Here is a 24,073-nt window from a genome sequence, read left to right on the forward strand (position 1 = left end):
TGCTCTCTGATCAAGTACTCTTGCCCTTCACTCTGTCTCTCATTCTTATCCCAGTCCGCTACAAACCCCAGGTGACTATAACAAGACCCCCCAAATCCTGTAACTCGTCCTTCTGGATCCACCGTTTCCTGCGGGTATCCCAACCCCTAAGTCCCTGTCCTCAGATCCATCTATCTGAGCTCCTCCCAGAATCCAGGCTCCAGTTCCTCAGAACTCATCCTCCGAGTGCCCCCTCCATTCTAGTGGGAAGCCCAAACCCCAAATCATGGATTCCCACTACCATGAACTCCCGTATCTCTGTTCTTATTCTTTGGGGGATGCAGAACAAACCCTCGGAACTCCTCTCTCCTCATTGACACACTCACTGTTCTGTGCTCCTTCTCTGCTAGGAAACCAGACTCCAATCTCATAATCCCCCTACTCCCCGCCTCACCCCACCCCAGCTACCCTAGACCACAAACACAAAGCCCAGACTTTACCAGCCCCTCCTCTCTCTGGGCTCCATTTCCCTGAGGCCCAGGATTCAGGATTCAGCCCCAGAAGGGCTCCAATTTCTGTGCAAAGTCCACCATCCTGAAATTTCAGTCAGGCCTAGCTAGCTCCCAGCTTCCCAGTTGCTTGGTCTCTGAGTTCTCTGAGGCTCCTTTTCCCAGCTCAGACTCAGATCCTGTGAACTCCAGTGTCTGAGATCTGCCACTCTTGATCTCCTTCTCTTCAAACTCCCCACTTTCCATTAGGCCCAAGCTTTCTAAGCACTTCCTCCATTCCCTTCTATTGAGTTCTCCTCCCCTCCCACAACCCAGTAAGAAGTGGGCTCTTCCCTGCACCTGGACCCCCATGGTAACCTTATAAGGTCAGTCAGCTGTCGACTGAGGCAGGGAGGGGCCAGTGCAGGAGGCCAAGGGCAGCTGCTAAGTTTAGGGTGGCTCCTTCTCCCTTCTTAGAGACAACAGGTGGCTCGACCTCAGTGCCCAGAAAAGAAACTGTCTTAGAGGCATTGGCATGAGTCTGGAGGAGGGAGCGGGGAGGAGGCAACTTCTTCAGGACATCAGGTCCCAAAGGGAGCAGGAGGAGGAGGAGACATGGGTGTCCTTGCCAACCTTGAACCTCCTGGGCTTCCTCAGCCACTATTTCCCCAGACCTCCACTGTATGGAATGGACTGAGGCACTGAGGCCCAGAAGGTTGGGAGAGGGAACCTCAAAATCACACAGTCAACCAAGCTGGTTCTTGCCCAGATTGGAGAGAGAAGCCATTGGCCATCCAGCCACCAAGGTGGAGGTGACTAATTAGCTTCTCTATTGGTGTCTTTGACTCCCCTCCTCTTGAGTTCCAACTTTACATCCATATCCAAAAAAGTGATTATAGACTCACACTAGACCATGTCCTTCTCCTGTTTCAAAGCTTTTTCAAAGCTTTTCAAGGCTCCCAAGGTCTCAGCCTTCAGTCTGGCATTGAAGACCCTCCAATCTCTGGTGTCCAGCCTCTTGTATCCTCTGCTCAAGCCCCATCCCAATTCTGGTGAGCTAAACACTTCTGATCTTTGATTTTTCCAGGCCTTTGCCCATCCTTGCCCTCCACTTAGCATGTCTGTTCCTCCACTTCCACCTGACACTTATAGGGCCTTCATAAGGTCATTTCAGTACTCCTACACAGGCCCGCTATGCCCTCTACATCTATATTCCAACTAGTGTGTCATTTTCTGCATTTACCCTCTCTCCTCAGCTAGACTGTAAGTTCTACCGAGGCAGGGCCTGAATATTAATCGTAATGATTGTAAAAATTCTCTGGATGTCCAGTGGTTAGGACTGTAGGCTTTCACTGCCGAGGGCCCAGGTTCAATCCCTAGTCGGGGAACTAAGATCCCAGAAGTTGTGCAGTGCTACCAAAAAAAAAAAAATTATAATGATCATACATCACTAATTGTTTCCCAATAATGTTCACATCCATAAGTTCTTTGGCCTGGGAATTACCTTCCCATTTTACAGAGGAGGAAACCAGGGCGCACAAAGCCCAATGTCACAGAGCAGGCTCTCTGCTCCAGGCTGTCTAGTCTCTTCATACTTAGTGATTCCATGCCCCATATCTTCCCTCACAAACTCCTCCCTTTCCTTGAAGGGGATATAGAAGACTTCCTGATCCTTCAGCTTCCCCAGATAGCTCTCTCCCACTTTTAACCTCTGTCACTACCCCAACACATACATACTCTTGACTGTGAACTCCACAATGTTGGGACTGTGTTTGTCCAAGTGCACCCACGTGGTGGGGGGAGGGACAGCAAGGGGTGTCTTTGGTCAGCCTTCAGCCTCCCTTCTCCAACACCTCCATGTTTGATCAGACCCAGATCCAGGAGTTCAAAGAGGTAAATATGGGGAGAAGGGAGACTGAAGTATGGTCCAGTGCCTGGTACACTATTGATGCTTAATAAATTTACTGGGTTTAAACCTTGCAGGGATACAGGAGCCTGGTTCCTCTCTCTCCTAGTCCGGTGTCTCAGCCTGGGCCCCTCTGAACTCTGGCACATTCCAGCCTCCTTTGGGGAGAAAGAACATCCCTTCCTGCCCAGGTCCTAGCGAGACATGCAGCCCAAGACACCCTCCCTCCTCTCTCCCTCCCTAGGCTCCAGCTGCTGCTGGCCCTCCAAGAAAGGAGAGGCCCTGAGCTGGGCTATTTTGGTATCTGGGGTGGGCACCCACAGGGCTAAGGTTACAGTGGTGTGTTAAGGGCTCCCTGGGGCAGGACTATATAACTCCAGAGGGAGTGCTCCAGACGGACTCTCTGCTCCTTTCCAGCCAGAGCCACTGCCTTGCCCCCGGGAGACCTAAGACATGGTGAGTGAGAATGCCCCAGCCCAAGCTCAGATCTCTCAGACCTCAGGGCAGCCTCACCCCTTGAAAGAAAGGAGCTGATTCCAAGTCTGGCAAGAGGAAAAAAGATGAATCTTCCCTTTCTTGGTATCGTTAATGGGGAATATATAGAATGATACCCTAAAGGACACAACCAAGGATAATCTGCCCAGACACTCCACTCGAAGGAGCCCAGTCCCTCTCAAAGCACACTCCTCCACCTTTCTAAATCCCTTGGAACCAGCCAGGCCAGGATTCCCACTCCCGTTTTATAAATGAGAAGGTAGAGGTTCAGACAAAGTGAATGAGTGGATCAGGGACACACAGCAAGTCTAGGACTCAGAGGAGCCAGGTTCAGGGCACTGAGAAAGCAAGAAACGTTTCACTTGTTGGGTAGGGTGGAAGGATGGGCACTTGAGGGCTTCAGATAGAAATTTGACGATCCAACTGAAACAAGTCCCCTCAGCAAACAGTCGTAAGGAAGGGGAAGCCTAGAGTCAGAAGAGTTGCTTTAGAAGAATGAACTCTAAGAGTTCATTGCCTCCAGAGGAGTAAGGATGGGTTCACGAACCCCTCTGCCCAACCCTCATCCTTCAGGCACCCAAGAAGGCCAAGAGAAGGGCAGTGGCAGAGGGCGGAAGCTCCAGTGTCTTCTCCATGTTTGATCAGACCCAAATCCAGGAGTTCAAGGAGGTAAGTGTGGGGAGAAGGGAGACTGAAGGCTGACCAAAGGCACCCCTTGCTGCCCCCCCCTCCCTGGAATGTGCACCTGTTTGGGGGAAGGAGAAGGGCTTAGATTCCTTACTCCCCTCCCTGCTTGGAGTGTAAGAGGACCTTTGGCTGGCGACCAGAATCTCAGAATCTGATCTGCCTAGAGTAAGGATGCTGAAACTCGGCCACAGGAGACATAATCTCTCCTTGCCTCTGCCCTCCACAGGCCTTCACAGTAATTGACCAGAACCGGGATGGCATTATTGACAAGGAAGACCTGCGGGACACTTTTGCAGCCATGGGTGAGCTGCCTCCTCAACCTGTAAAGACTCAAGGCTGCAGAGTCCTGGGCATTCAGCAGCTGTGGGTCCCAGTCCTGCCAGGTCCACCTTGGGGCTCAGTCTATCCAGGATAAAAAATGGATGGGATAAAAAAAAAAAATGGATGGGATGATCTGAATTTATAGGAAGCATTATTCTCTGGCCACAAGACCCCACTCCAGCCCCTGCTTCCCCAACCCTGTTCTAGGGCGTCTCAATGTGAAGAATGAGGAGCTAGACGCCATGATGAAGGAAGCCAGTGGGCCCATCAACTTCACTGTCTTCCTGAACATGTTTGGGGAGAAGCTCAAAGGTGAATGAAGTATGACGTGTCCTTGGTCCAACCCCTCAGCTGCCTCTCCTCAGAACTTTCAGGGACTGACCCTTTAGCAACCCTTCAGCCACATGTGCCCTCTGACCCCCCCCCCCCCAGGTGCCGACCCTGAGGATGTGATCACTGGAGCCTTCAAGGTCTTAGACCCTGAGGGGAAAGGCACCATCAAGAAGCAATTGTAAGTGACACACTCCAGCTGCTCCCACACAGAAAGCCTCTTTCAATTTCCACCAAGAGTTAGGCACTGCCAGGGATAAGGGTGGCTCAGACAGTAAAGAATCTGCCTGAAATGCAGGAGACTTGGGTTTGATCCCTGGGTTGAGAAGAACTCCTGGAGGAGGGCATAGTACCCATTCCAGTATTCTTGCCTAGAGAATCCCTTGAGAAGCTCTTGAGAGGAGCCTGGCAGGCTACAGTCCATGGGGTCGCAGAGTCGGACATGACTGATCGACTAAGCACCGCATAGAACAGGGATAAGGGAAAAATAAGGACTGTGGAAATGGGCGATGGAACACAGGAAGAAGGGCAAAAGGGGAGGCTAGAGTGTTTGGGAGACCAATGAGGAATCCAGAATGAGCCCGGTTTTCAAGACGAGACTGGGAATGGCAAGGGGGATGAGATGGGAGGGCGTGGAAAGGAATCACGAAGTCCAATCTCAGACCTCCCGTATATCGCCTCTCTCCAGCCTGGAGGAGCTGCTGACCACGCAGTGTGACCGCTTCTCCCAGGAAGAGGTGAGTGGAGGAGGGGTCTAGGAGAAGCGGAGGGATGGGAGAAGGGGAACGTAAGAAACCAGTTGGCGATACCCGGCCTGGTTTCCGCAGATGAGAAACATGTGGGCTGCCTTCCCCCCCGACGTGGGCGGCAACGTAGACTACAAGAACATCTGCTACGTCATCACGCATGGCGACGCCAAGGACCAGGAGTAGAGCGGACCCTTTTCGGCCTCTGCTAGTCAACACCTTCCTGCCAGTCCGACCTCCCCACCCAGACTCCTAATAAATCGAAAGGGTCTCGTTTCTTATCCGCGGCGCCTTCAGTGCGTTTATGCTCTGGCGGGAAAGCTTACTAAGGGGATGGGAGAGAAGGAAAGGAATCAGAGGCGAGGGCCTTGGTTGAGTCACCGCCGCGAGACAGGATCTGGAGTTCGTTTGGAGTTTAGGAGGCGAGGCCGTATCCTTAGGTTAGGGCTGTAAGCAAAGGGGATGGGGAAAGAAGGGCTCTGGGAGAGAAGGTGAAGGTCGAGGTCATGGAGAGTGAGGGCGGAAACACCGGCTGGCACGAAACGAGTGCCCAGCAAATGAATGAATAAATAGTGGCCCGGAGGCCTGGATGGAGCGGCTCCGCCCGCTACGCCCGCCACGTATTCCCGCTGGGAAAGAGAAGATTTGCATGGCCTCAGAGAAACTCAGTTTTTATTGAAGTCAAGATTGGGAGAAGTGGGGAGGGGATGGAGGTGTTCAGGGTTGGGAGAGGAGGTCGCGCTCCAGAAGTGAACTGGGGCGGAGCCAAAGGCGGGGCTACAAATTCCAGGATTGGGAGATCCTGAGAGCCCGCCCCTTAGAAGGGCGGGCCTTACAGGCTGGGGCTCCGGGATTAGGCGCCTGGCAGCCTGAGCCTCAGGGATTGGACAAGAGACGAACCGAAGGCAGAGGCGAGGTAAGGAAAACCCCGATGGGGGCCTCAGAGAGCGTCCGACTGCTCGCCTTGAGCCTGGCTCAGCTGCATCTGGGCCTGCATCTTCTCCAACATCTCTTGCATGCGGCGCAGCTGTGCGGGGCAAGATTATAGGCATTAAGTCCGGGCGAGGCCAGAGAGGGACTCCGAAGAGGACTTGGGGGTCTTGGTCTGGGGGAAAGCTCACCTCTTCGTCTTTCTCGCGGATCAACTTCTCCGTATCGGCCAGAGGAAGCATGGGCAGCGGGATCTCTGTAGCGCTCTGGCGGGAAAGCTTACTAAGGGGATGGGAGAGAAGGAAAGGAATCAGAGGCGAGGGCCTTGGTTGAGTCACCGCCGCGAGACAGGATCTGGAGTTCGTTTGGAGTTTAGGAGGCGAGGCCGTATCCTTAGGTTAGGGCTGTAAGCAAAGGGGATGGGGAAAGAAGGGCTCTGGGAGAGAAGGTGAAGGTCGAGGTCATGGAGAGTGAGGGCGGGGCCTTGGAAGCACCTAACTGCCCGCGCTGGCTCTCACCTACGGCTGGCTCGATCCCGCGCCCCAGGCCGGGCCAGGCTCTGTAGGCAGCGGGCCCGGTAGCCCTCGTAGAGCAGGTCGTGTGTCACCTCCTTCAGGTCCTGCAAGTGTGTCTGCACGAGCATCCGTCGCAGGTTCAGGAAATCGCAGTGATGTGGGTTCTCCACTGGGGGGGCGGACCCTCGAGCGTCAGGGAACTTGGATCGGGTCGGCTGCCCAAAGACCCCTCTTTGGGCTCCTGGGACCCATGGGACCAGAACTTTCCCCAACTTCACATGTTGGGTACGGTTGGCTGGGAGGAGGCCTGGCCTCCCTGCTGGCCTCAGAACTCGTACCCGCCCTTACTCACCCTCTACAGTGCCCCAGGAGTAGTGGCGTCCCCTCACCGGTCGGGGTCCGCCGTCCCGCACTACTTCGCAGGAACCGACGACCGCAAAAGGGATACTTTCCTGGAGGGGAGGAGTCAGCGATCTCCATCCTCTCGCCGCCCGGTGGACAGAAACCTTTCTCAGCTCCCACCTCCACATCCGCCTCCCCTGGCTTCTCAGTCCCGTACTGCTTTGCCTCTGTACCTTCATCTCTGCATCCTGCCTCTTGAAGTCTTCATCCTCATCAGAGTCACATTCGGGGAACTGGTAGATATTGATCTCTTCCTCCTTCAACTGTTCCCGGATCTTGGAGGAGACAGATGCAGACAGAAACACAAAGGCTGTGAGCCACAAAGACATTGCCTGACCAGAGACAGTGAGATCTAGATACAGACACGGGATGAAAGAGACAGAGAGGAAGGCGTGAAAAACATAGATGGTGAGAGATGGGCATCCAGGAAGACTGAAAACAAAATCTCAGACGACGAGAGACAGAGACATAGATGATGAAAAACTGAGACCTTAAGAGAAAAGACTGATGTTTGGGAAGTTTTGAAGATGAGCAGACACCAAAAGACCAGGAGAGAGAGCCATAAGTGGAAACAGTGGGAGAGGGCACTGAAGAAGTGGGGAGATGGGGGCATGGTCAGCATCCTGGGGCCAGATGGAGAACATGGGTCGTTATGTCCACACTCCTGCCCTCAGACAGATCTTAGCCAAGCATCTAGTCCAGGGATTTTATTCTGAGCCTCCAGAGATGTGGCTTCCTGAGGCAGCTTATGACCCACCTTTCTCAAAAACTTTCTTCCACTCTAGCCTGACATGTCACACTCTGAAAAGGCTACTCCAAGACCAAAGAAGTCAAAGCTGAGTTCAGCTTTCGTCTTGACTTTTGGCTTCATGTGCAGACCAAAGGTCAGAGGCCACCACACATACCTTCTGTTTGAGGGCCTGTGTTTCCTTCGGCATCAGGGCATCTGCTTTGCCAATAACTGGGATGATGTTGACCTTCTCGTGCACCGCCCGGAGAAAGGCCACATCTAGGGGACGGAGCCTGCACCCAGAAATTGGTCAGGGCTCAGTTTCAGGGTACAGAGACCCGCCCCCCCCCCCGCCGGCCCTCCCCAAATGTCCCAACCCCCTAGGGTGTCCCACAGACCCCCGGCCAAAGGGTGAGATGAAGTAGAGGCAGCAATGGACGCGGGAATCCTGGATGTTCTTCCTGTTCAGGCCACTCTCATCCCGAAGATACTGCTCAAACTGCTCCTCGATGAAGCGCACCACAGGCAGCCAGCTGGGGGTGTGGGGAGAGCGCTGGCAGTCAGAGATCCAGACCGCAGGGGAGGGAAGGGGGCAAGGCTAGCCGGGACTGTGGGGGTGAGAAGCAGGGTCTTTGGCTCCAACCAAAGATGTCAGAAGAAACTGGCAGGCGAGATGTTGGGAAGCACAAGGCGTTTTGGGCCCCAAGATCACCGGAAACAGCTCCCGCTTTTGCGGGGGCATGGGTAGGGCAGGGCAGACCAGCCCTGAATCCGACCCCTTGGTCTCAACAGAGTAGCCACATTGGGAAGCTGAGCCCTGGGCTCTCCCCCATTCCTCACCAGTCTGAACAGTCCACTGAGTCCCCAAAGCCAGGTGTGTCCACCACAGTCAGCTTCACCTTAATACCCCCCTCCTCGATCTCCACGCCCCGGCGCTCGATGGTCAGCGTTTGCGTCAAGCGAGCTATGAGGATGGGGAGAGGTCAGGGAGCTGGCAAGGGGTCTGAAGCAGGACTAATTTCCTTTCTCAGACTCACAGTTGCCCCCCACCCATTTTTCAGGGGAGGAGACTGAGTCTCGGAGAAAAGCAGTGAGCTGCCTGCGTTCCCCAGAATGTCATGGGAGACCCAGAAGGAAAGGAGGGGTGTGCAGTCTGGGGACATGAAAGGAGAGGGGTCAGAGGGCCTGGGCAGTGTGGTGGGGAGAGGGGCGTCTTACCACTGGCTTCTGGTATTTGCCGATCCTCATAGAGGTTGGTGAGAAATAGGCTGTTGATGAGGGTAGATTTTCCCAGGCCTGACTCCCCTGTGGATGGGTCAAGCCCAGCTGGTCAGGTGAGGGGACAGCCAAGGTCTCTTGAGGACCCCCTACCAGGCCCCTCTCCAAAACCCTCAGACCTGCCACCATGAGTGTGAAGTCAAACCCCTTCTTGACAGACTTGCGATGCAGCTGGTTGGGGAGGGCGGCAAACCCCACATACTCCTTGTCCTGTTGGTGAGGGTGGACGATATGAGGCTGCTGGGGGCGGCAGGCAGAGTCCCCCAGTATGACCTGATCTCAGAGGCTAGGAGAAGTCAGCCGACTGTGGGTTGACCTGGGCCGGGCTACCCTAAGGGCTGGGGATGGAGAGATGCCTGGATTCCTGGGCGTAAGGACTCACCATGGCCCCGATAGCTGTTGCTGCACCTGATGGCTCTCCCCACTTCCTCTGGTGGGGCAGGAAGTTGAGGGCGGCAAACAAGGGGGCGGGCACTATAGGAGCTGAGATGCTCCAACTGGCCCAAAGAAGTGGGGAAAACCAAGATCGAGAACAGCTGGTTCTCGATTCCTGGGTTCCTCTGCCCATCACCCCGATAGGAAGCCTCAATCCCTCTGTTCTCTGTACACCTTTATTCCAAGCCCCGCTGTGGCTCCATCACCCTGATGGAGGGTTTAAGCAGAGAGGAAGGAAGTGGGTTGGTCTCTCTAGCAAGTGAGGTGAAGACTTGGATAAAGATAGTTTAAAAAAGTTTCAGCCTGGTGCTCTGTGATGACCTCAAGGGGTGGGATGGGGGTGGGGTAGGAAGAAGGCTCAAAAGAGAGGGGATATATACATACTTATGACTGATTCATGCTGTGGTATGGCAGAAACCAACACACCATTGTAAAACAATTATCTTCCAATTAAAAAATAATAAAAATTTAAACAATTTCCAAGGGTCTGAGTAGACCAAAAGCAATAACGAGATTGAGGGTGTGAGGGACCATCAATTTTCCTCCCCAGCTCTGGATTCTTTTTTTTTTTTTTTTTTTGCATAGGATTCTTAAAAAAGGACTTCAGGTCTTTACACTACTGCCAGAGAGCCTGCCTTCAGAATCCTAGCCAAGGCACTCCTCTGCTCAAAACCCTTCACGGACTTCCCAGTGATCTTAGAATCAAGTCTGAGAGTCCTGGCCAAAGCCTCATCTGACCTCATCACCTCCTCTTTGATTCGCCCTCGGCTCTGTCTACAATTTTGTTTATTTTATTTTTGCCTGTGCTGGGTCTTCATTGTTGCAAGGACTTTTTCTCTAGTTTCACTGAGCAAGGACTTCTCTCTAGGCTTCTCATTGTTGCAAAGCACAGGCTCTAGGTGCAACGGCTTCAGTAGTTGCAGCTCCTGGGCTCTAGAGCAGTCTCAGTAATGGTGCACAGACTTAGTTATGTGGGATCTTAGCATGTGGGATCTTCCCAGATCAGGGATGGAACCCATGTCTCCTGCATTGACAGGTGGATTCTTTACCACTGAGTCACTAGGATACCACCCTTGGCTCTGTCTATATTGGACTTTTCCTTCTTCTGCACCAGGTGAACTCTATCTTTCAAGAGTTTGATTCAAAGGGTTCTTCTTCCTCCTTTATGAAATCTTCCCCACCCACAAAAGGTAGAGTCGTTTTCCATCCTCTGGACTCCCCAGCACCTTTCATAGCCCCTCCAATGCCCACCTTTGCTTACCTGGCTGTCTCTTCTACTCCTGGCTGAGCTTTCTGAGGGCAGGAACTATGTCTTCCTAATGTTTACGTCCCTGGTGCCAGGGCCTGGCACCAAGAAGGTGCCAGTAAATAATATACCAGATGAATGAATGCATGAAAGAGTGAGTGATTGAAGTTAGTTAGGGAAAAGGCAGGGAGGCTGCAAAATGTGTAAAAGGAGCTTGTCTTTGGAGTCAGAAAGAACTTCCCAGACCTCAGTACTACCACTTGCTGTGTGATCTTGGGCAAGTCATTTGCCCTCTCTGAACTCCATTTTTTTCAGAGTAAGATGAAATGCACACACTTAGACTTTTTATCAGGAATCAGAGTGGTTTTCGATGACACAGGCTTTGGAGCTAATCATTTATGTATACAACATACCATATATACATATATATTAATATATGTGTACACATATTGTTGTTGTTTAGTCGCTAAGTTGTGCCTGACTTGTTTGCAACTCCATGGACTGTAGCCCGCCAAAAACTGCATCTCCTGCTTGGCACGCACATAAACACACACACACACACACACACACATATATATATATATATATACATCCCAACTTTAGAATTGATGAACTGAATGACCTCTCTGAACCTTAATATGACCTATAAAGCATTGTTTGGTCTGTGTGTGTGTGTGTGTGTGTGTTAGTTACTCATTCGTGTCTGACTCTGCAACCCCATGGGCTATAGCCTGCCAGGCTCCTCTGTCCATGAGATTTTCCTGACAAGAATACTGGAATAGGTAGCCATTCCCTTCTCCAGGAGATCTTCCCGACCCAGGGATAGAACCCACGCCTCCTGCATTGAAGGCAGATTCTTTACTATCTGAGCCACCAGGGAAGGCCATTGCTTGGTCTAGATCCTGCCTATTGCTCCAACCCCATTTTCGTCCTTCAATCCTTGTGGTTCTATTTATCATTTCCCATTTAGCCCCTGTTGTGTCCCCCCGCCCACCTTCATGTGTTGGAGCCCTAACCCCCATGTGACTATATTTGGAAGTAGGACCTTTAAGGAGGTAATTAAGGTTAAATGAGGTCAGGAGGGTAGGGCCCTGATTGGATAGATCTGGTGTCCTTATAAGAAGAGACACCAGCAATCTCTGCGCATGCAGAGAGAAAAGGCCATGTGAAGACATAGTGAGAAGGTGGCTGTCTGCAACCCAAGAAAAGAGGCCTCACCAGAAACTGCCTCTGCTGGCATTTTGATCTTGGACTTCCAGTCTCCAGAATTATGAGAAAATAAATATCTGTTGTTTAAGATTTCTAGTCTGTGGTTCTCTGTTATGCCAGCCTGAGTTAATACAGCCTCATAGCACCCTCCTTTCCCCTTATCCTAAGGCAACCACTCTAACGTGCAAATGTGTAATTTTTGGGGGGTTCGTATATATTTTGAAAAATGTGTAGTACACGGTACACAAATGTTTACAGAAATAGTTTATGTGTTTACATATGTGTTATATATATGTTATGTATGTAATGGGCTTCCCTGGGGGCTCAGAAGGTAAAGAATCTGCCTGCAATGCAGGAGACCTGGGTTCAATCCCTGGGTTGGGAAGATTCCCTGGAGAAGGGAACAGCTACCCACTCCAGTATTCTGTTCTGGAGAATTCCATAGACAGAGGAGCCTGGCAGGCTACAGTCCATGGGGCCACAAAGAGTTGGACACGTCTGAGCAACTTCCACTATGTATGTAATAGTACACAAATGTTTACACAAATAGTAGTGTAGTAGTGAAAGACATTCAGTCCTGTCCAACTCTTTGCGACCCCATGGACTATACAGTTTGTGGAATTCTCCAGGCTAGAATACTGGAGTGGATAGCCTTTCCCTTCTCCAGGGGATCTTCCCAACCCAGGAATCAAACCCAGGTCTCCCGCATTGCAGACTGATTCTTTACCAGTTGAGCCACAAATAGTTATATGTGTTAATATGTGTTTCTACTTATTAATTTATTCAATTAGCATTATCTTTTAAGATCCATCCATGCTGCCATCTTACCCTTGTTTCAACCTCATTTTTATTATATATGTATATTTCAAATTATTAATTTTTGGCTGTGCTGGGTCTTAGTTGCTGCACGCAGGCTTTCTCTAGTTGCAGTGAGTGAGGGCCACTCTCTAGTTGCTGAGCACAGGCTCTAGAGTGCGGGCTTCAGCAGTTGTGGTGCATGGGCTTAGTTGCCCCATAGCATGTGGGATCTTCCCAGACCAGGGATCAAACACATACATGTCTTTGGCAGGCAGATTCAAAACCACTGGACCACCAGGGAAGTCCTTCAACCTCATTTTTAGTACTTCCTTTCTGTAACCCTGGGAAAACCACCCCTCTGGGCCTTACTTTCCTCATCTATCATATGGGATTGCATGCTTCTGCCACAATGAATCCACAGAAGTTGTTCAAGTTTCCTATGCTTATAAAAAACATATAGGGATTAAGAGCTGTGTGACCTTGGGCATCTTACTTTAACCTTCCTGTGACTTGGTTTCTGTATCTGTTAAACGATTCATTAATAATTTCACCTCATAGGGCCATGATGAGGATTATATATCTGATACACATAAAACTCTTAGCAGTGCCTTACCTAAAAGATGAGCTTGAATGCTAGCTCTTGCTATGACATGAGCTGAGAGGTGTGACAATGCCAATAGCTCCAACCTAGTGACTGCTCTTCTGGGTCAGTTGCTGAGAATCCAGACGGAGTGAATCAGTCAGGGTTGCTGCCCTCTGGGGAGACGGAGACAGCCACAAGTGTGACACACAGCACTGGTGCTAAAAATGTAGTGTAATAAGGAGATAAACAGAGTCCTCTGAGAAGCCGAGGGACGGGATAATTACACCCTCTCCCTGTACCACAACCCTTCCCTCTGCACTTCTCATCAGGCTAAGCAGCCCTACCATTTTAGTTAAAACTCTGAACACCTCCCTCCCTTGCCCTCTGCGAATATATCCAGTTGATTTCCAAGTCCTTTCTACTGATGAGAAAAAGCAGTCCTTCCTGACTACATCCCTCACCGTTTTGCCCCTGCCCTAGTTTCAAACTCAAATGAGGCTCTTCCCCGAATTACTCAACAACCTTTAAGAAAATAACATGGACACACCTGTCAGAATGGCTATCATCAAAAAGACCACAAATAACAAATGTTGGCAAGGATGTAGAGAAAAGAGAACCCTCATACACTGTCGGTGGGAATGTAAATTTGTGTAACCAATGTGGAACAGTATGGAGGTTCTGTAAACAACTAAAAATAGAATCATCATGTGATCCAACAATACCACTCATGTATGGATCTGAAGAAAATAAAAGCACTAATTCAAAAAGATACATGCGTGCCAATGTCCAAAATATGGAAGCAGTAACAGCCAAAATGTGGGAGCAACTGGTGCCCATCAACAGATGAATGGATAAATAAGATGTGGTGTTACACACACACACACAATGGAATACTACCTACTCAGTCATAAAAAAGAATACAATTTTGCCATTTGAAACAACATGGATGGACTTGGAGAGTATTATGGTTAGTGAAATAAGTCAGACAAAGACAAATACTATATATTATCACTTACATATGGAATCTAAAAAATAAAGGAATCTAATGAATATAACAAAACAGAAAGAGACTCACAGATCTAGGGAGTAAACTGGTGGTTACCAGTAGGGAGTTGGGGTGGGGAGAAAGGCAAGATAGGGCTGAGAGATTAAAAGATACAAGCTCCTGTGTGTAAAATAAACTACAAGGATATATGGTACAGCACAAGACATAGAGCCAATATTTTATAATAACTATAAATGCAGCATAATCTTTAAAAATTGTGAATCACTATGTCATACACCTGAAGCTTATATAATGTTGTAAATCAACTATACCTCAACAAAAAAAGAAAACAAGAGAAAAATGACATGTATATTCATTTATTTATTGTACAATCAATACATATTCTCATGGAAAAATGCACAACTGCAAATGGTTAGAAAAACATACATCTAATATCATTACTGATATAACCTCAATTTGATTTTCATCCTTCTGGATTTTCTCATATGCCTATGCATACGAATAAATATAGATTCACAAAACTAAGATCATACTATAATTTTAGAAACCTGTTTTTGTCATTTAATATGTGCTATAAGTCTATGATCATAAACACACATCTACATTATCATTTTTTAATAAATTTATTTCATTATTATTTATATACACTTATATTTCATTTGTATTTATTTATTTATTTGGCTGTGCTGGGTCTTAATTGCGGCATGAGGGATAGAAGCTGGGCCCCGTGCATTGGGAGTGTGGCGTCTCAGCCTACATTATCGTTTTCATAGCTGCTTAGTATTTAGGTTGATGGGCTTAGTACTTAGGTGGCACTAGTAAAGAACCCCGGAGAAGACAATGGCACCCCACTCCAGTACTCTTGCCTAGAAAATCCCATGGATGGAGGAGCCTGGTGGGCTGCAGTCCATGGGGTCCCTACGAGTCGGACACGATTGAGTGACTTCACTTTCAATTTTCACTTTCACACATTGGAGAAGGAAATAGGAACCCACTCCAGTGTTCTTGCCTGGAGAACTCCAGGGACAGGGGAGCCTGGTGGGCTGCCGTCTATGGGGTCGCACAGAGTCGGACACGACTGAAGCGACTTAGCAGCAGCAGCAGCAGTGCAGAAGACGGAAGACATGCAGATTCGATCCCTGGGTCGGGAAGATACCTTGGAGGAGGAAATGGAGAGAAAGTGTTTGGGCTGTATTCTTGCCAGGAGAATCCCACTCCAGTATTCTTGCCGGGAGAATCTCATGGACAGAGAAGCCTGGCAGGCTATCTATGGTCCACAGGGTTGCAAAGAGTAGGACGTGACTGAAGCGACTTAGCGTGTGTGTGTGCGCGCGCACACACACACACACACACACATTTAGGTTGACTCCCACTCTTCCCTGAGATAAACAACACTGAGCTGGGATGACTCTGTGGTGCTATCGTTGTGCACTTGTCCAAACCATTTCCTTGGGCCTCATTTCTATGAGGGGAATTACTGAGTCAAAGGAAGTCACATATTTAAGGCATTTGTGCATATTAACAAAAACCCTCAAAAAAGGTTGGTGGCTTGGCTAAGTTCAGGAATGACATGAATTAGTAGTGACACAATATTTCATTTACATGCTTATTAATTCCAACATATTATGCTTAGTCATTCCTGGGATAATGACTTTATAATGATAAAATTTGGGGCCCCAAGTTTCTATGCGGCAGTGAATGGTAGACAGCAGTCTTTCCATTTCATAATCACCTGGATTACTTCTTTTTCATCTCACCATTATATCTTCATAACCACCTATGGCCCTACCAGACATCCCTGGAAGGGCTTCTGTATTTTTATTTATTTATTTTTAATTTTATTTAGCTACTTGGCTATGCAGGTGTTAGTTGTGGGAACTCTTAGTTGCAGCATATGGGATCTAGTTCCCTGACTGGGGAATGAACCCAGGCCCCCCAAGTCTTAGCCACTAGACCACCAGGGAAGTCCCTTCTGTATTTTTAGACATGAATTCAGATTCAGACCCAATAACTCCAGGTTTCGTCTTCTCAAAGTTAGACCTTTCTACAAGTGACTATGGCATGAGGGCTGACCAGCCTTTGGGGGGTTCCCTCCAAGAGGGGCTGGCTCTTTGCCATTTTGGTACCCTCTTACCTCAGTTTCCCAGCAACATGCCTTGTACATGTTGGACCCCCAGGAAATGTTTGTGGAATTAATCATTAACTTATCATCTTATCTGCAGCTTCCACTAGTTTCCTATTATGTAAACTTATAACACATTAATCAGAGCTATTATTTATTTTCCTCTTTTGAGGATTGATCGTAATCATGGAGGATATATATATAATTACACAATTATACATATTTATAATTATACATATTTAATATACATAATTACAGTCTATATAGGGATTCCCTGGTGGCTCAGACGGTAAAGTATCTGCAGAATTTGCCTGCAATGCAGGAGGCCCATGTTTGATCCCTGGTTTGGGAAGATCCCATGGAGAAGGGAATGACTTCCCACTTCACTATTCTTACCTGGAGAATTCCATGGACAGAGGAACCTGGCAGGCTACAGTCCATGGGATTGCAGAGTTGGACACAACTGAGTGACTAACACTTTCATTTTTTCATATATATATGTATGTATTTGCCTGCTCCAAGTCTTAGCTGCAGCATGCAGTATCTTCAATCTTCATTGCACATCAGGGATCTTTTAGTTACAGCATGTGGGATCTAGCTTCTCAACCAGAAATTGAATCCGTGTCCTCTGCATTGGGAGCTCGGAGTCTTAGCCACCAGATGACCAGGAAAGTCCCCTTAATCATCTTTGGATCCCCAAGCTTCTAGCGCATAGTAGGTTTTTCATTAGTTTGTGAGCGACTGTGACTGGAATTCTTCATTCAGGGTCCCCTTCAGCCAGGCTCTGGACTTCGCTGAAATCTTAGCTGATTGAAAGGATCAGCTTGAAAACACCACATTCTTCCTTGGTTACTTCAGCCCAAAGAGTCACAACTGATATTTTTTTACTGAGTACTTTACACATATTATTCTCAACCATTCAAATTAGGTAGTATCTCCATTTTACAGTTCAAGAAACAGAGGTAACTTCCCAAGGTTAAAGGGAGTAAATGACAAGATCAGGAATAAAACTCTGCATGAATGACCTTAAAGATAATGTCCGCAGCCACTAAACTCTACAGGTTTCTCTCTGTACTACATTCCTATCATATCTTTGTTCATTAGGTCAGTGTAGACTCTGTCCACAACATCTGTATGTCTCCATGTTCTAGATGTGAGAAATTGGGCCATAAAGAAGGCTGAGCACCAAAGAATTAATGCGTTCAAACTGCAGCACTGGAGACTTTTGAGAGTCTCTTGGACAGCAAGGAGATCAAGGATCAGTCAATCCTAAAGGAAATCAACCCTGAATATTCATTGGAAGGATTGATGCTGAAGTTTAAGCTCCAATACTTTGGCCCCTGATGCCAAGAGCTGACTCATGGGAAAAGACCCTGATGCTGGGAAAGATTGAGGGCAGGAGGAGAAGCGGGCAACAGAGCATAAGACGGTCAGATAGTATCACCAACTCAATGAACATGACTTTGAGCAAATTCTGGGAGACAGTGAAGGACAGGAAAGCTTGTCATGGAATCACAGAGTTGGACAAGACTTAGCAACCAAACAACAACAAACATTCGTGCATGCTCATTCCCACAAATAAGACCTCTTCCTGGTTTCCCATACTATAATATCTTGGATTAGTGCACATAACTCTCATGCCCTTACAGTTCTTGTTTATCATGAATTGTGTGCTTGCCCCTTTAAAATGGTAGCACCCCAAAGACAACTCTTACATGTGTTTTATCTCTTTATCAAACTGTTGGCATAGTACTGAGGCACTAATAAGTGTTGATTAATATACAAATCTTAATTAACCCTCTCCATCATCAGATGAGCGGCAGAGGCACCCCACCTGCTCCCCAAAGGCAAACATGCCCAGAGGAGATACTGGGGCTCACACCCCTGGGACCACTGAAACAGCCCCAACCAGGGCCGCACGAAGCTGAGAAACAAGGTTTGATGTTTTAGCTTCTCCCTCGGCTCCTTTTGTAGCGCTGTAGACCTGTCCCTAGTCTTCCCGTGGCCTCTCTTCTACGCGTCTGTCTCTCTTTGTCTCTGCCAGTTTCACTCTTTGTTCCTCTGCCTCCGGGCTTGTTTCTCGCCAGGTGCCCTGCCCAGTTCCTCCGACTCTGCTTCAGCGACTTGGTATCTCTTATCTGTTTCTACATGTCTTTGTTTCAGGAGGCCAATCTTTTGCTCCCGTGTGTTTGGTCCGCTGCAGTCTCTCGGTCTCTCTGCCTTTGCATCCTCTCTGACTGGGGGCTCTTCGGGTTACGAGTCTGTGAGTCTCCGAATCCAAGTCTAAGTCCATCGGCCTGCCTCTACCCAGCATTTATCTGGCGTCTGCCACTAGCTCCCGATCCTGCCTCGGTCTCCCCAAGCCCAGCCCAGCCCCCACCCCCGGCCCTCGGCCTCGCCGACCAGCCTGGCTTTGTTTCCTGCGTCTCGGCGCCCCGCCCCCGCCCCGTCTGGGGTCTCCGCCGCCCTCTGCCGCCCTTTGTCTGCCTTGGTCTTTCCCCCACCCCTTTCCCTGGGTCTGTCTTTGGCTGTCTCTTTGTTTCTCCAGGCTGGGGTGGCTGGAGCTGTCTGCCACCTCCAGAGGTCGGCGCGGGTGGCCGGACACAGCGACAATTAGGAAGAGTCTTCGGCCCTCCGCATCCAGCTCCAGCCCAGGAAGCACACGGTTAATACCACCGAGTTCGGGCAATTGGACTCGGCTCAGAGTAGCCCTCTCAGCGGCACGCGGCTGCCTGCCGGCCACCGAGCTCCAGAGGACACGGGCGGCCCCCACAGGCGTGCAGCTCCTCCAGGGTCCTAGAGCGGCCCGGTGCCGCCCGGCGCTTCCGCTTCCCGTCCCCGCCCCCGGCGGCCGCCCCCGGGACGCCCGGGTCCGAGCCCCCTCCCCGTTTGGCGCCGAGCCCGATTCCCCGAGCCACTGGTGGCACGGGCACCGGAGCCCCGCGGAGGAGCTCCGGAGGGCCCCGAACCGGCGGAAGCGGCGGCTGAAGCGGCGGCGGCAGAGGCGGGAGGGGAAGGGGGCGTCTGCGCGCCGGAAGGAGCAGCAGGTGCAGGGGCGGCCGGCGGCGCGGGTGGGGGTCACCGGAGCCGCGCCCCGTACCTCGGACACCCGAATGCTGTCCGGTGCCCGTGCCGGCCGGCAGAGGGCAGCGGCAGGGCGCCGCGGTCTGCACATGGCTGTGTGACCGTGAAATTGTGTCTGTCTCCTTGCTCAGGGCGGCGTGCCGGCGATGGAGCGCGCGGTGGGGCCCTGGGGTCCGGATCTCCGTGGCTCAGAGGAGAGAGAGCAGCTGAGAGGCGCCCGCACAGGTGAGGGCCGAAGCGGTGCACCTCCATGGGCAGGTAATGGCCGGGTGGGGCCCCCGGTTCTGGGCTTTGCCTAGCCCAGACCCAGAAAAATAGGACGTGAACTGCGCTTCCAGGGAGGGGGAGGGAACCAGTGTTTCTGAGCACCTACTAAGCGACACGCCTTGAGGGGCATCTTTTCAAGGACTCTTTCCCCGTCGCCTGCAGTCATCATCATCCTCGCTGCTTCAGTCCTACTTCAGGCCTCCTTCAGTCTCATCCTGGCAAATGCAGCGGCCTCCCCTCAGCCCCTTTCTCTCCAGTGTGGCACTCACTGTGCAAGCCACATTGATCTGAGTCCTGGTCTAATCTTGTCTCCCTCCACAAAAATCTTCCCTAGTTCCCTTCTGCTGCTAATTAAAAGTGTTAGTCTAGCGTTCAATTCACATCTTCCATGCTTCATCTAGTCCCAACATCCCTTTTCCAGCTTTATCACACATTCCTTTCCATGGTTTACTTTTTTTCTCCGCTGTGAAAGCCTAGCTCTCTCTCTAATGTCCTCTCTCTCTTGTGACAGCACAGTTCATTCATTCTGAGCCTGCAATTATAATTATTTGTGTTTTATCTTATCTCTCCTACCAACACTAAGAATCCTGAGGGACAGCTGTGTGTCTGGCTCCTCTCAGGTACACACAAGATGACTGAAGAAATAAACTACATTAATAAACTACTAATAAAAGAAAAAAATCTAATTAGTAAATACTAGGCTTTCCAAATAGAATATAAGGTAGGGCTTAACAGCAGGCTTGGGAATCAGACCCGAGTTAGAAATCTGGCTTTGTTACTTTATAACCTTGAGCGAGTGACTTAAAATTCTCAGAGACTCCATATCTGTAAAATGGGGACAGTTAATAGTATTACCTCATAGGATTGTTTGCAAGGATTCAGCAATGCTTACTTAAGTGATTGGCACATATGAAAGGCATGGTAAAAGGAGGTTACTGTTACTGAGAGGCACAGACAATATAAGGGTTTCGGAAATTCAGAGGAGAGAGATCTTTGCGACCACAGATTATCAAGGATGCCTTTCTGGGGAGATTGCTATTGAAGATAGTGTGTTAATCGCTCCGTCATGTCCGACTCTGCAGTCCCATGGACCCACCAGGCTCCTCTGTCTGTGGAATTCTCCAGGCCAGAATACTGGAGTGGGTGATCATTCCCTTTTCCAGGGGGTCTTCCTGACCCAGGGATCGAACCTGTTTCTCCCACATTGCAGGCTGATTCTTTACCGTCTGAGCCTCGGAGAGAAGGCTGAGCCAAAAGGCAGGGTCTACCACTCCTTTTTCTTTCCCCAGGTCTAGGGAGTGAGCATGCGGAGATTTCTCAGCCAGATGAGTTTGAACATGCCCCACAGGAGGATGACTTGGAGTTCAAGGAAGAGGAAGATTTGGCCCCAGGTCACGAAGTAGGAAATGCCTCTCTCAAACCTGAAGGCATTCAGACCTGGGATGACCTGTGGGTCCAGAGGGAGGGACCTGGAAAACCTCAGGCTCGGGACAGAGGCCCTCGGCTCCTAGGAGAACCACGCTGGGGCCAGGCTAGTGATCGGGCTGCTGTATGTGGCGAGTGTGGCAAGAGCTTTCGGCAGATGTCAGATCTGGTGAAACACCAGCGAACCCACACCGGGGAGAAGCCCTACAAGTGTGGGGTCTGTGGCAAGGGCTTTGGGGACAGCTCTGCCCGGATCAAGCACCAGCGAACTCATAGTGGCGAAAAGCCCTACAGGGCCCGGGCGCCAGCCCAAGGGCCCCCAAAGATTCCTCGGTCCAGGATCCCGGCTGGTGAGCGCCCCACTATCTGCGGTGAATGTGGCAAGAGCTTCCGGCAGAGTTCGGACCTGGTGAAACACCAGCGGACACACACGGGCGAGAAGCCGTACAAGTGTGGCATCTGTGGCAAGGGCTTTGGCGACAGTTCTGCCCGCATAAAGCACCAGCGGACGCACCGAGGGGAGCAGCCCCCCCGGCCCGTGGTGCCCCGGCGGCAGCCATCTCGAGCCGCCACGGCAGCCGCACAGGGACCTAAGGCCCAGGAGAAGCCATACATCTGCACCGATTGTGGCAAAAGGTTTGTGCTCAGCTGCAGCCTCCTGAGCCACCAGCGCAGTCACCTGGGGCCCAAGCCCTTTGGCTGCGATGTGTGTGGAAAGGAGTTTGCCCGGGGCTCAGATCTGGTGAAGCACCTGCGAGTGCACACGGGAGAGAAGCCCTACCTCTGCCCCGAGTGTGGCAAGGGCTTCGCTGACAGCTCTGCGCGGGTCAAGCACCTCCGCACCCACAGTGGCGAAAGGCCTCACGCCTGTCCCGAGTGTGACCGTACCTTCAGCCTCAGCTCCACCCTCCTCCGCCACCGCCTCACTCACATGGAGCCCCAGGACTTCAGCTTCCCAGGCTACCCGCTGGCCCCCTTGATCCCCAGCCCGCCCCCCAGCTCCAGCCCACCCCCACCTCCTCTAGGCACCAGCCCCCCGCTGACGCCTCGAAGCCCTTCACACTCAGGGGATGGCCCTTTTGGCCTGCCTGGCTTGGAGCCGGAGCCCGGGGGCCCACAGGCTGGAGAGCCGCCACCACCACTGGCGGGTGACAAGCCCCACAAGTGCCCTGAGTGTGGCAAGGGCTTCCGCCGGAGCTCTGACCTGGTGAAACACCATCGCGTACACACGGGGGAAAAACCCTACCTCTGCCCAGAATGCGGCAAAGGTTTTGCCGACAGCTCAGCCCGCGTCAAGCACCTCCGCACCCATCGTGGGGAACGGGCTAGGCCGCCACCACCATCCACTCTCCTGAGGCCACATAACCCCCCCGGCCCAGCACCCACTGCCCCTCGATCACGAGTCCGGGCTCAGCCGTCTGGACCCAGCCAGCCCCACGTGTGCGGCTTCTGCGGGAAGGAGTTTCCCCGGAGCTCAGACCTGGTCAAACACAGGCGCACACACACTGGGGAGAAGCCTTACAAGTGTGCGGAGTGTGGCAAGGGCTTTGGTGACAGTTCTGCCCGTATCAAGCACCAGCGTGGGCACCTGATCCTGAGGCCCTTTGGGACAGGAGATGGTCGGCCAAGGCCCCTCAAAGAGGAGCCATCAACGGGACTGGAATGATGGGGTCCAGGGAGGGTGGAGGCCCAAGAGACCAAAGGGAGGGTATCTGCTGCTTAAGCAGAGAAGAAAGGGCCCTGGGAGGTGGTGGGAGGGAGAAGGAAGGGAAGAAACCAAGGGGAGAAAGGAGTGAATAGATAGAAATAGAGATTTGGAGACAAATGATCTTGAAGCTAAGGAGACTGTCCTGGCTGGGCTGGGTCAGGACCTTGCTAGTGTGGTTTATACCCCTAGCTTCTAGAACACTGCCTAGAATACAATAGGCAATAAATACTTGTTGATAAACTAGCCTTAGCCTGAGGGCCCTTAAAGAATTCTAAATTCCTACTGCCTCTTAACCTGTAAATTGACCCCTCCCGACCTTGCCGCCCCCCCACCCCCACCCAGACCAGCATCCTGAACCAGGTTTGTTAGACCTAGGAGCAATGAGACTTCTGAGGTTAAGGGTGAGAGTGTGAGGCAGGGCCATCTTGACCATCCTCCTGATGGGGAGAGTACTGTTGGTAGGCAGGCAGTACCCAGCCTCGGGTCACTGGACATGGTCGGAGCCAGGAAGAGGACACTTGGAGTGAGTCCAGACCCAACTGCCCTGACCACCTGGACACAACAAAATAGGTGAGAGACAGGGGAATGAGCACTCATTTGCTCTGGACGCCAAGCCCAGGTCCTGGTGGACGGCAGCAGAGACACATTGGCTGGGAGAGGGCATTATAGGAGTGAGGAAAGGCCAGGGAAGCACCAAGGCCTGACAGCCACATATGTCTTCTCGCCAATAAACTGCTTCTTCTCTGAGGCTTGGACTGGTGTGTGTGTGCATCGTGAGGGGTGAGAAAGATGCTGAAGGGCCACCACAGACAAAACCCACAAGCCATGTGTAAACCTGCCCTCTTTGAGCTCGTCAGAGAAGTTGGGTCGTCAAAGCTGCTTTTTAGCTCTGGCAACGGGTTAAAAAACGGCCACCAGGTCTGTCAGCTGATGCCCTAGACCTGAGTGCTGGCTGCCCACAGGCGCCACCTACGCCACAGGATCTAGCGCGACCCTTAAAAGGAAAAACGCGACGCCACGGGTGGGAGCTTGAGGGGTTGGTGTTAGGCAGGCGCTGTTGCTATGGCGACAAGTACCCGGGAGGAAAGTGGCCAACCGGTCTGGTAGCGGCGCAGAAGACCCAGACGCTGATGCTCTGCCTTCAGGGAAACCCCGCCTCCCTACGACCCCTTTTTATTTGTCGAGAAACGGGTCATTAGGCTGCATAGCCCAAAGGCGATGTCTCTATCCCCTGGAAAAGGCAACCATATTTCCCAGTCATCCGTGCGTCGTTAGATGCTGGACTCTAATTCCCAGCTTTTTCCAAGGAGGGCGCCAGTAGGGAGGAAGGGGGGAAGAGGAACTGACCTGATTGGCCAGTGACCAAAAAGACTAGGGCGGTTC

The 24,073-nt window shown here is 51.1% G+C and overlaps 3 protein-coding genes and 1 long non-coding RNA gene across 10 annotated transcripts; 2 read left to right on the forward strand and 2 right to left on the reverse strand.

Moving 5' to 3' along the window:
- Nucleotides 1-2,721: 2,721 nt before the first annotated feature.
- MYL11 (myosin light chain 11) lies at nt 2,722-5,233 on the forward strand. The gene is made up of 7 exons (XM_020884698.2): nt 2,722-2,829; nt 3,442-3,537; nt 3,782-3,857; nt 4,084-4,188; nt 4,309-4,387; nt 4,895-4,943; nt 5,034-5,233. Exons 1-7 carry the CDS (start codon nt 2,827-2,829, stop codon nt 5,136-5,138), a joined length of 513 nt encoding a protein of 170 aa, XP_020740357.1. The 5' UTR covers nt 2,722-2,826; the 3' UTR covers nt 5,139-5,233.
- Nucleotides 5,234-5,607: 374 nt separating this feature from the next.
- SEPTIN1 (septin 1) lies at nt 5,608-9,478 on the reverse strand. 3 transcript variants are annotated; one of them, XM_020884690.2, is made up of 11 exons: nt 9,190-9,476; nt 8,927-9,017; nt 8,748-8,834; nt 8,370-8,493; nt 7,928-8,062; nt 7,705-7,822; nt 6,973-7,074; nt 6,750-6,849; nt 6,401-6,566; nt 6,074-6,164; nt 5,608-5,979 (listed from the first exon to the last, which is right to left on the reverse strand). In XM_020884690.2, the coding sequence occupies exons 1-11, from the start codon at nt 9,373-9,375 to the stop codon at nt 5,893-5,895; spliced, it is 1,287 nt and encodes a 428-aa protein (XP_020740349.1). In that variant the 5' UTR covers nt 9,376-9,476; the 3' UTR covers nt 5,608-5,892. The 3 variants fall into 3 exon arrangements, with proteins under 3 accessions (XP_020740349.1, XP_020740352.1, XP_070317295.1); XM_020884693.2 differs by lacking the exon at nt 6,750-6,849 and having other exon boundaries at nt 6,401-6,513; nt 9,190-9,477; XM_070461194.1 differs by lacking the exon at nt 5,608-5,979 and having other exon boundaries at nt 6,076-6,164; nt 6,401-6,513; nt 9,190-9,478.
- A 4,946-nt stretch (nt 9,479-14,424) lies between these two features.
- Nucleotides 14,425-17,893, reverse strand: LOC139032874 (uncharacterized). The gene is made up of 2 exons (XR_011485507.1): nt 16,603-17,893; nt 14,425-15,240 (listed from the first exon to the last, which is right to left on the reverse strand). It is a non-coding gene; the product is annotated as an uncharacterized lncRNA (long non-coding RNA).
- A 152-nt stretch (nt 17,894-18,045) lies between these two features.
- Nucleotides 18,046-23,438, forward strand: ZNF48 (zinc finger protein 48). 5 transcript variants are annotated; one of them, XM_070461197.1, is made up of 4 exons: nt 18,046-18,142; nt 18,370-19,253; nt 19,422-19,548; nt 20,847-23,438. In XM_070461197.1, exons 3-4 carry the CDS (start codon nt 19,437-19,439, stop codon nt 22,646-22,648), a joined length of 1,914 nt encoding a protein of 637 aa, XP_070317298.1. In that variant the 5' UTR covers nt 18,046-18,142; nt 18,370-19,253; nt 19,422-19,436; the 3' UTR covers nt 22,649-23,438. The 5 variants fall into 5 exon arrangements, with proteins under 5 accessions (XP_070317298.1, XP_070317296.1, XP_070317299.1 ...); XM_070461195.1 differs by lacking the exon at nt 18,046-18,142 and adding an exon at nt 18,262-18,333 and having other exon boundaries at nt 18,755-19,253; XM_070461198.1 differs by lacking the exon at nt 18,046-18,142 and having other exon boundaries at nt 18,314-18,469; nt 18,755-19,253.
- The last annotated feature ends 635 nt before the right edge of the window (nt 23,439-24,073 follow it).

This window comes from Odocoileus virginianus, chromosome 33 (genome assembly GCF_023699985.2).
Source record: "Odocoileus virginianus isolate 20LAN1187 ecotype Illinois chromosome 33, Ovbor_1.2, whole genome shotgun sequence".
NCBI classification, from domain to species: Eukaryota; Metazoa; Chordata; class Mammalia; order Artiodactyla; family Cervidae; genus Odocoileus; species Odocoileus virginianus.

Bases quoted from the DNA above. Each gene is read 5' to 3' on its own strand.
- MYL11 (XM_020884698.2), top strand. The intron at 3,538-3,781 runs GTAAGTGTGGGG...TGCCCTCCACAG, and splicing joins AAATCCAGGAGTTCAAGGAG to GCCTTCACAGTAATTGACCA. The intron at 4,189-4,308 runs GTGAATGAAGTA...CCCCCCCCCCAG, and splicing joins GTTTGGGGAGAAGCTCAAAG to GTGCCGACCCTGAGGATGTG.
- SEPTIN1 (XM_020884690.2), bottom strand. From the start codon at position 9,375: ATGGGCAGAGGAACCCAGGAATCGAGAACCAGCTGTTCTCGATCTTGG. The intron at 9,018-9,189 runs GTGAGTCCTTAC...CCTCACCAACAG, and splicing joins CAACAGCTATCGGGGCCATG to GACAAGGAGTATGTGGGGTT. The intron at 8,835-8,926 runs GTCTGAGGGTTT...ACCCATCCACAG, and splicing joins CTTCACACTCATGGTGGCAG to GGGAGTCAGGCCTGGGAAAA.
- ZNF48 (XM_070461197.1), top strand. From the start codon at position 19,437: ATGGAGCGCGCGGTGGGGCCCTGGGGTCCGGATCTCCGTGGCTCAGAG. The intron at 19,549-20,846 runs GTAATGGCCGGG...TTCTTTCCCCAG, and splicing joins CGGTGCACCTCCATGGGCAG to GTCTAGGGAGTGAGCATGCG.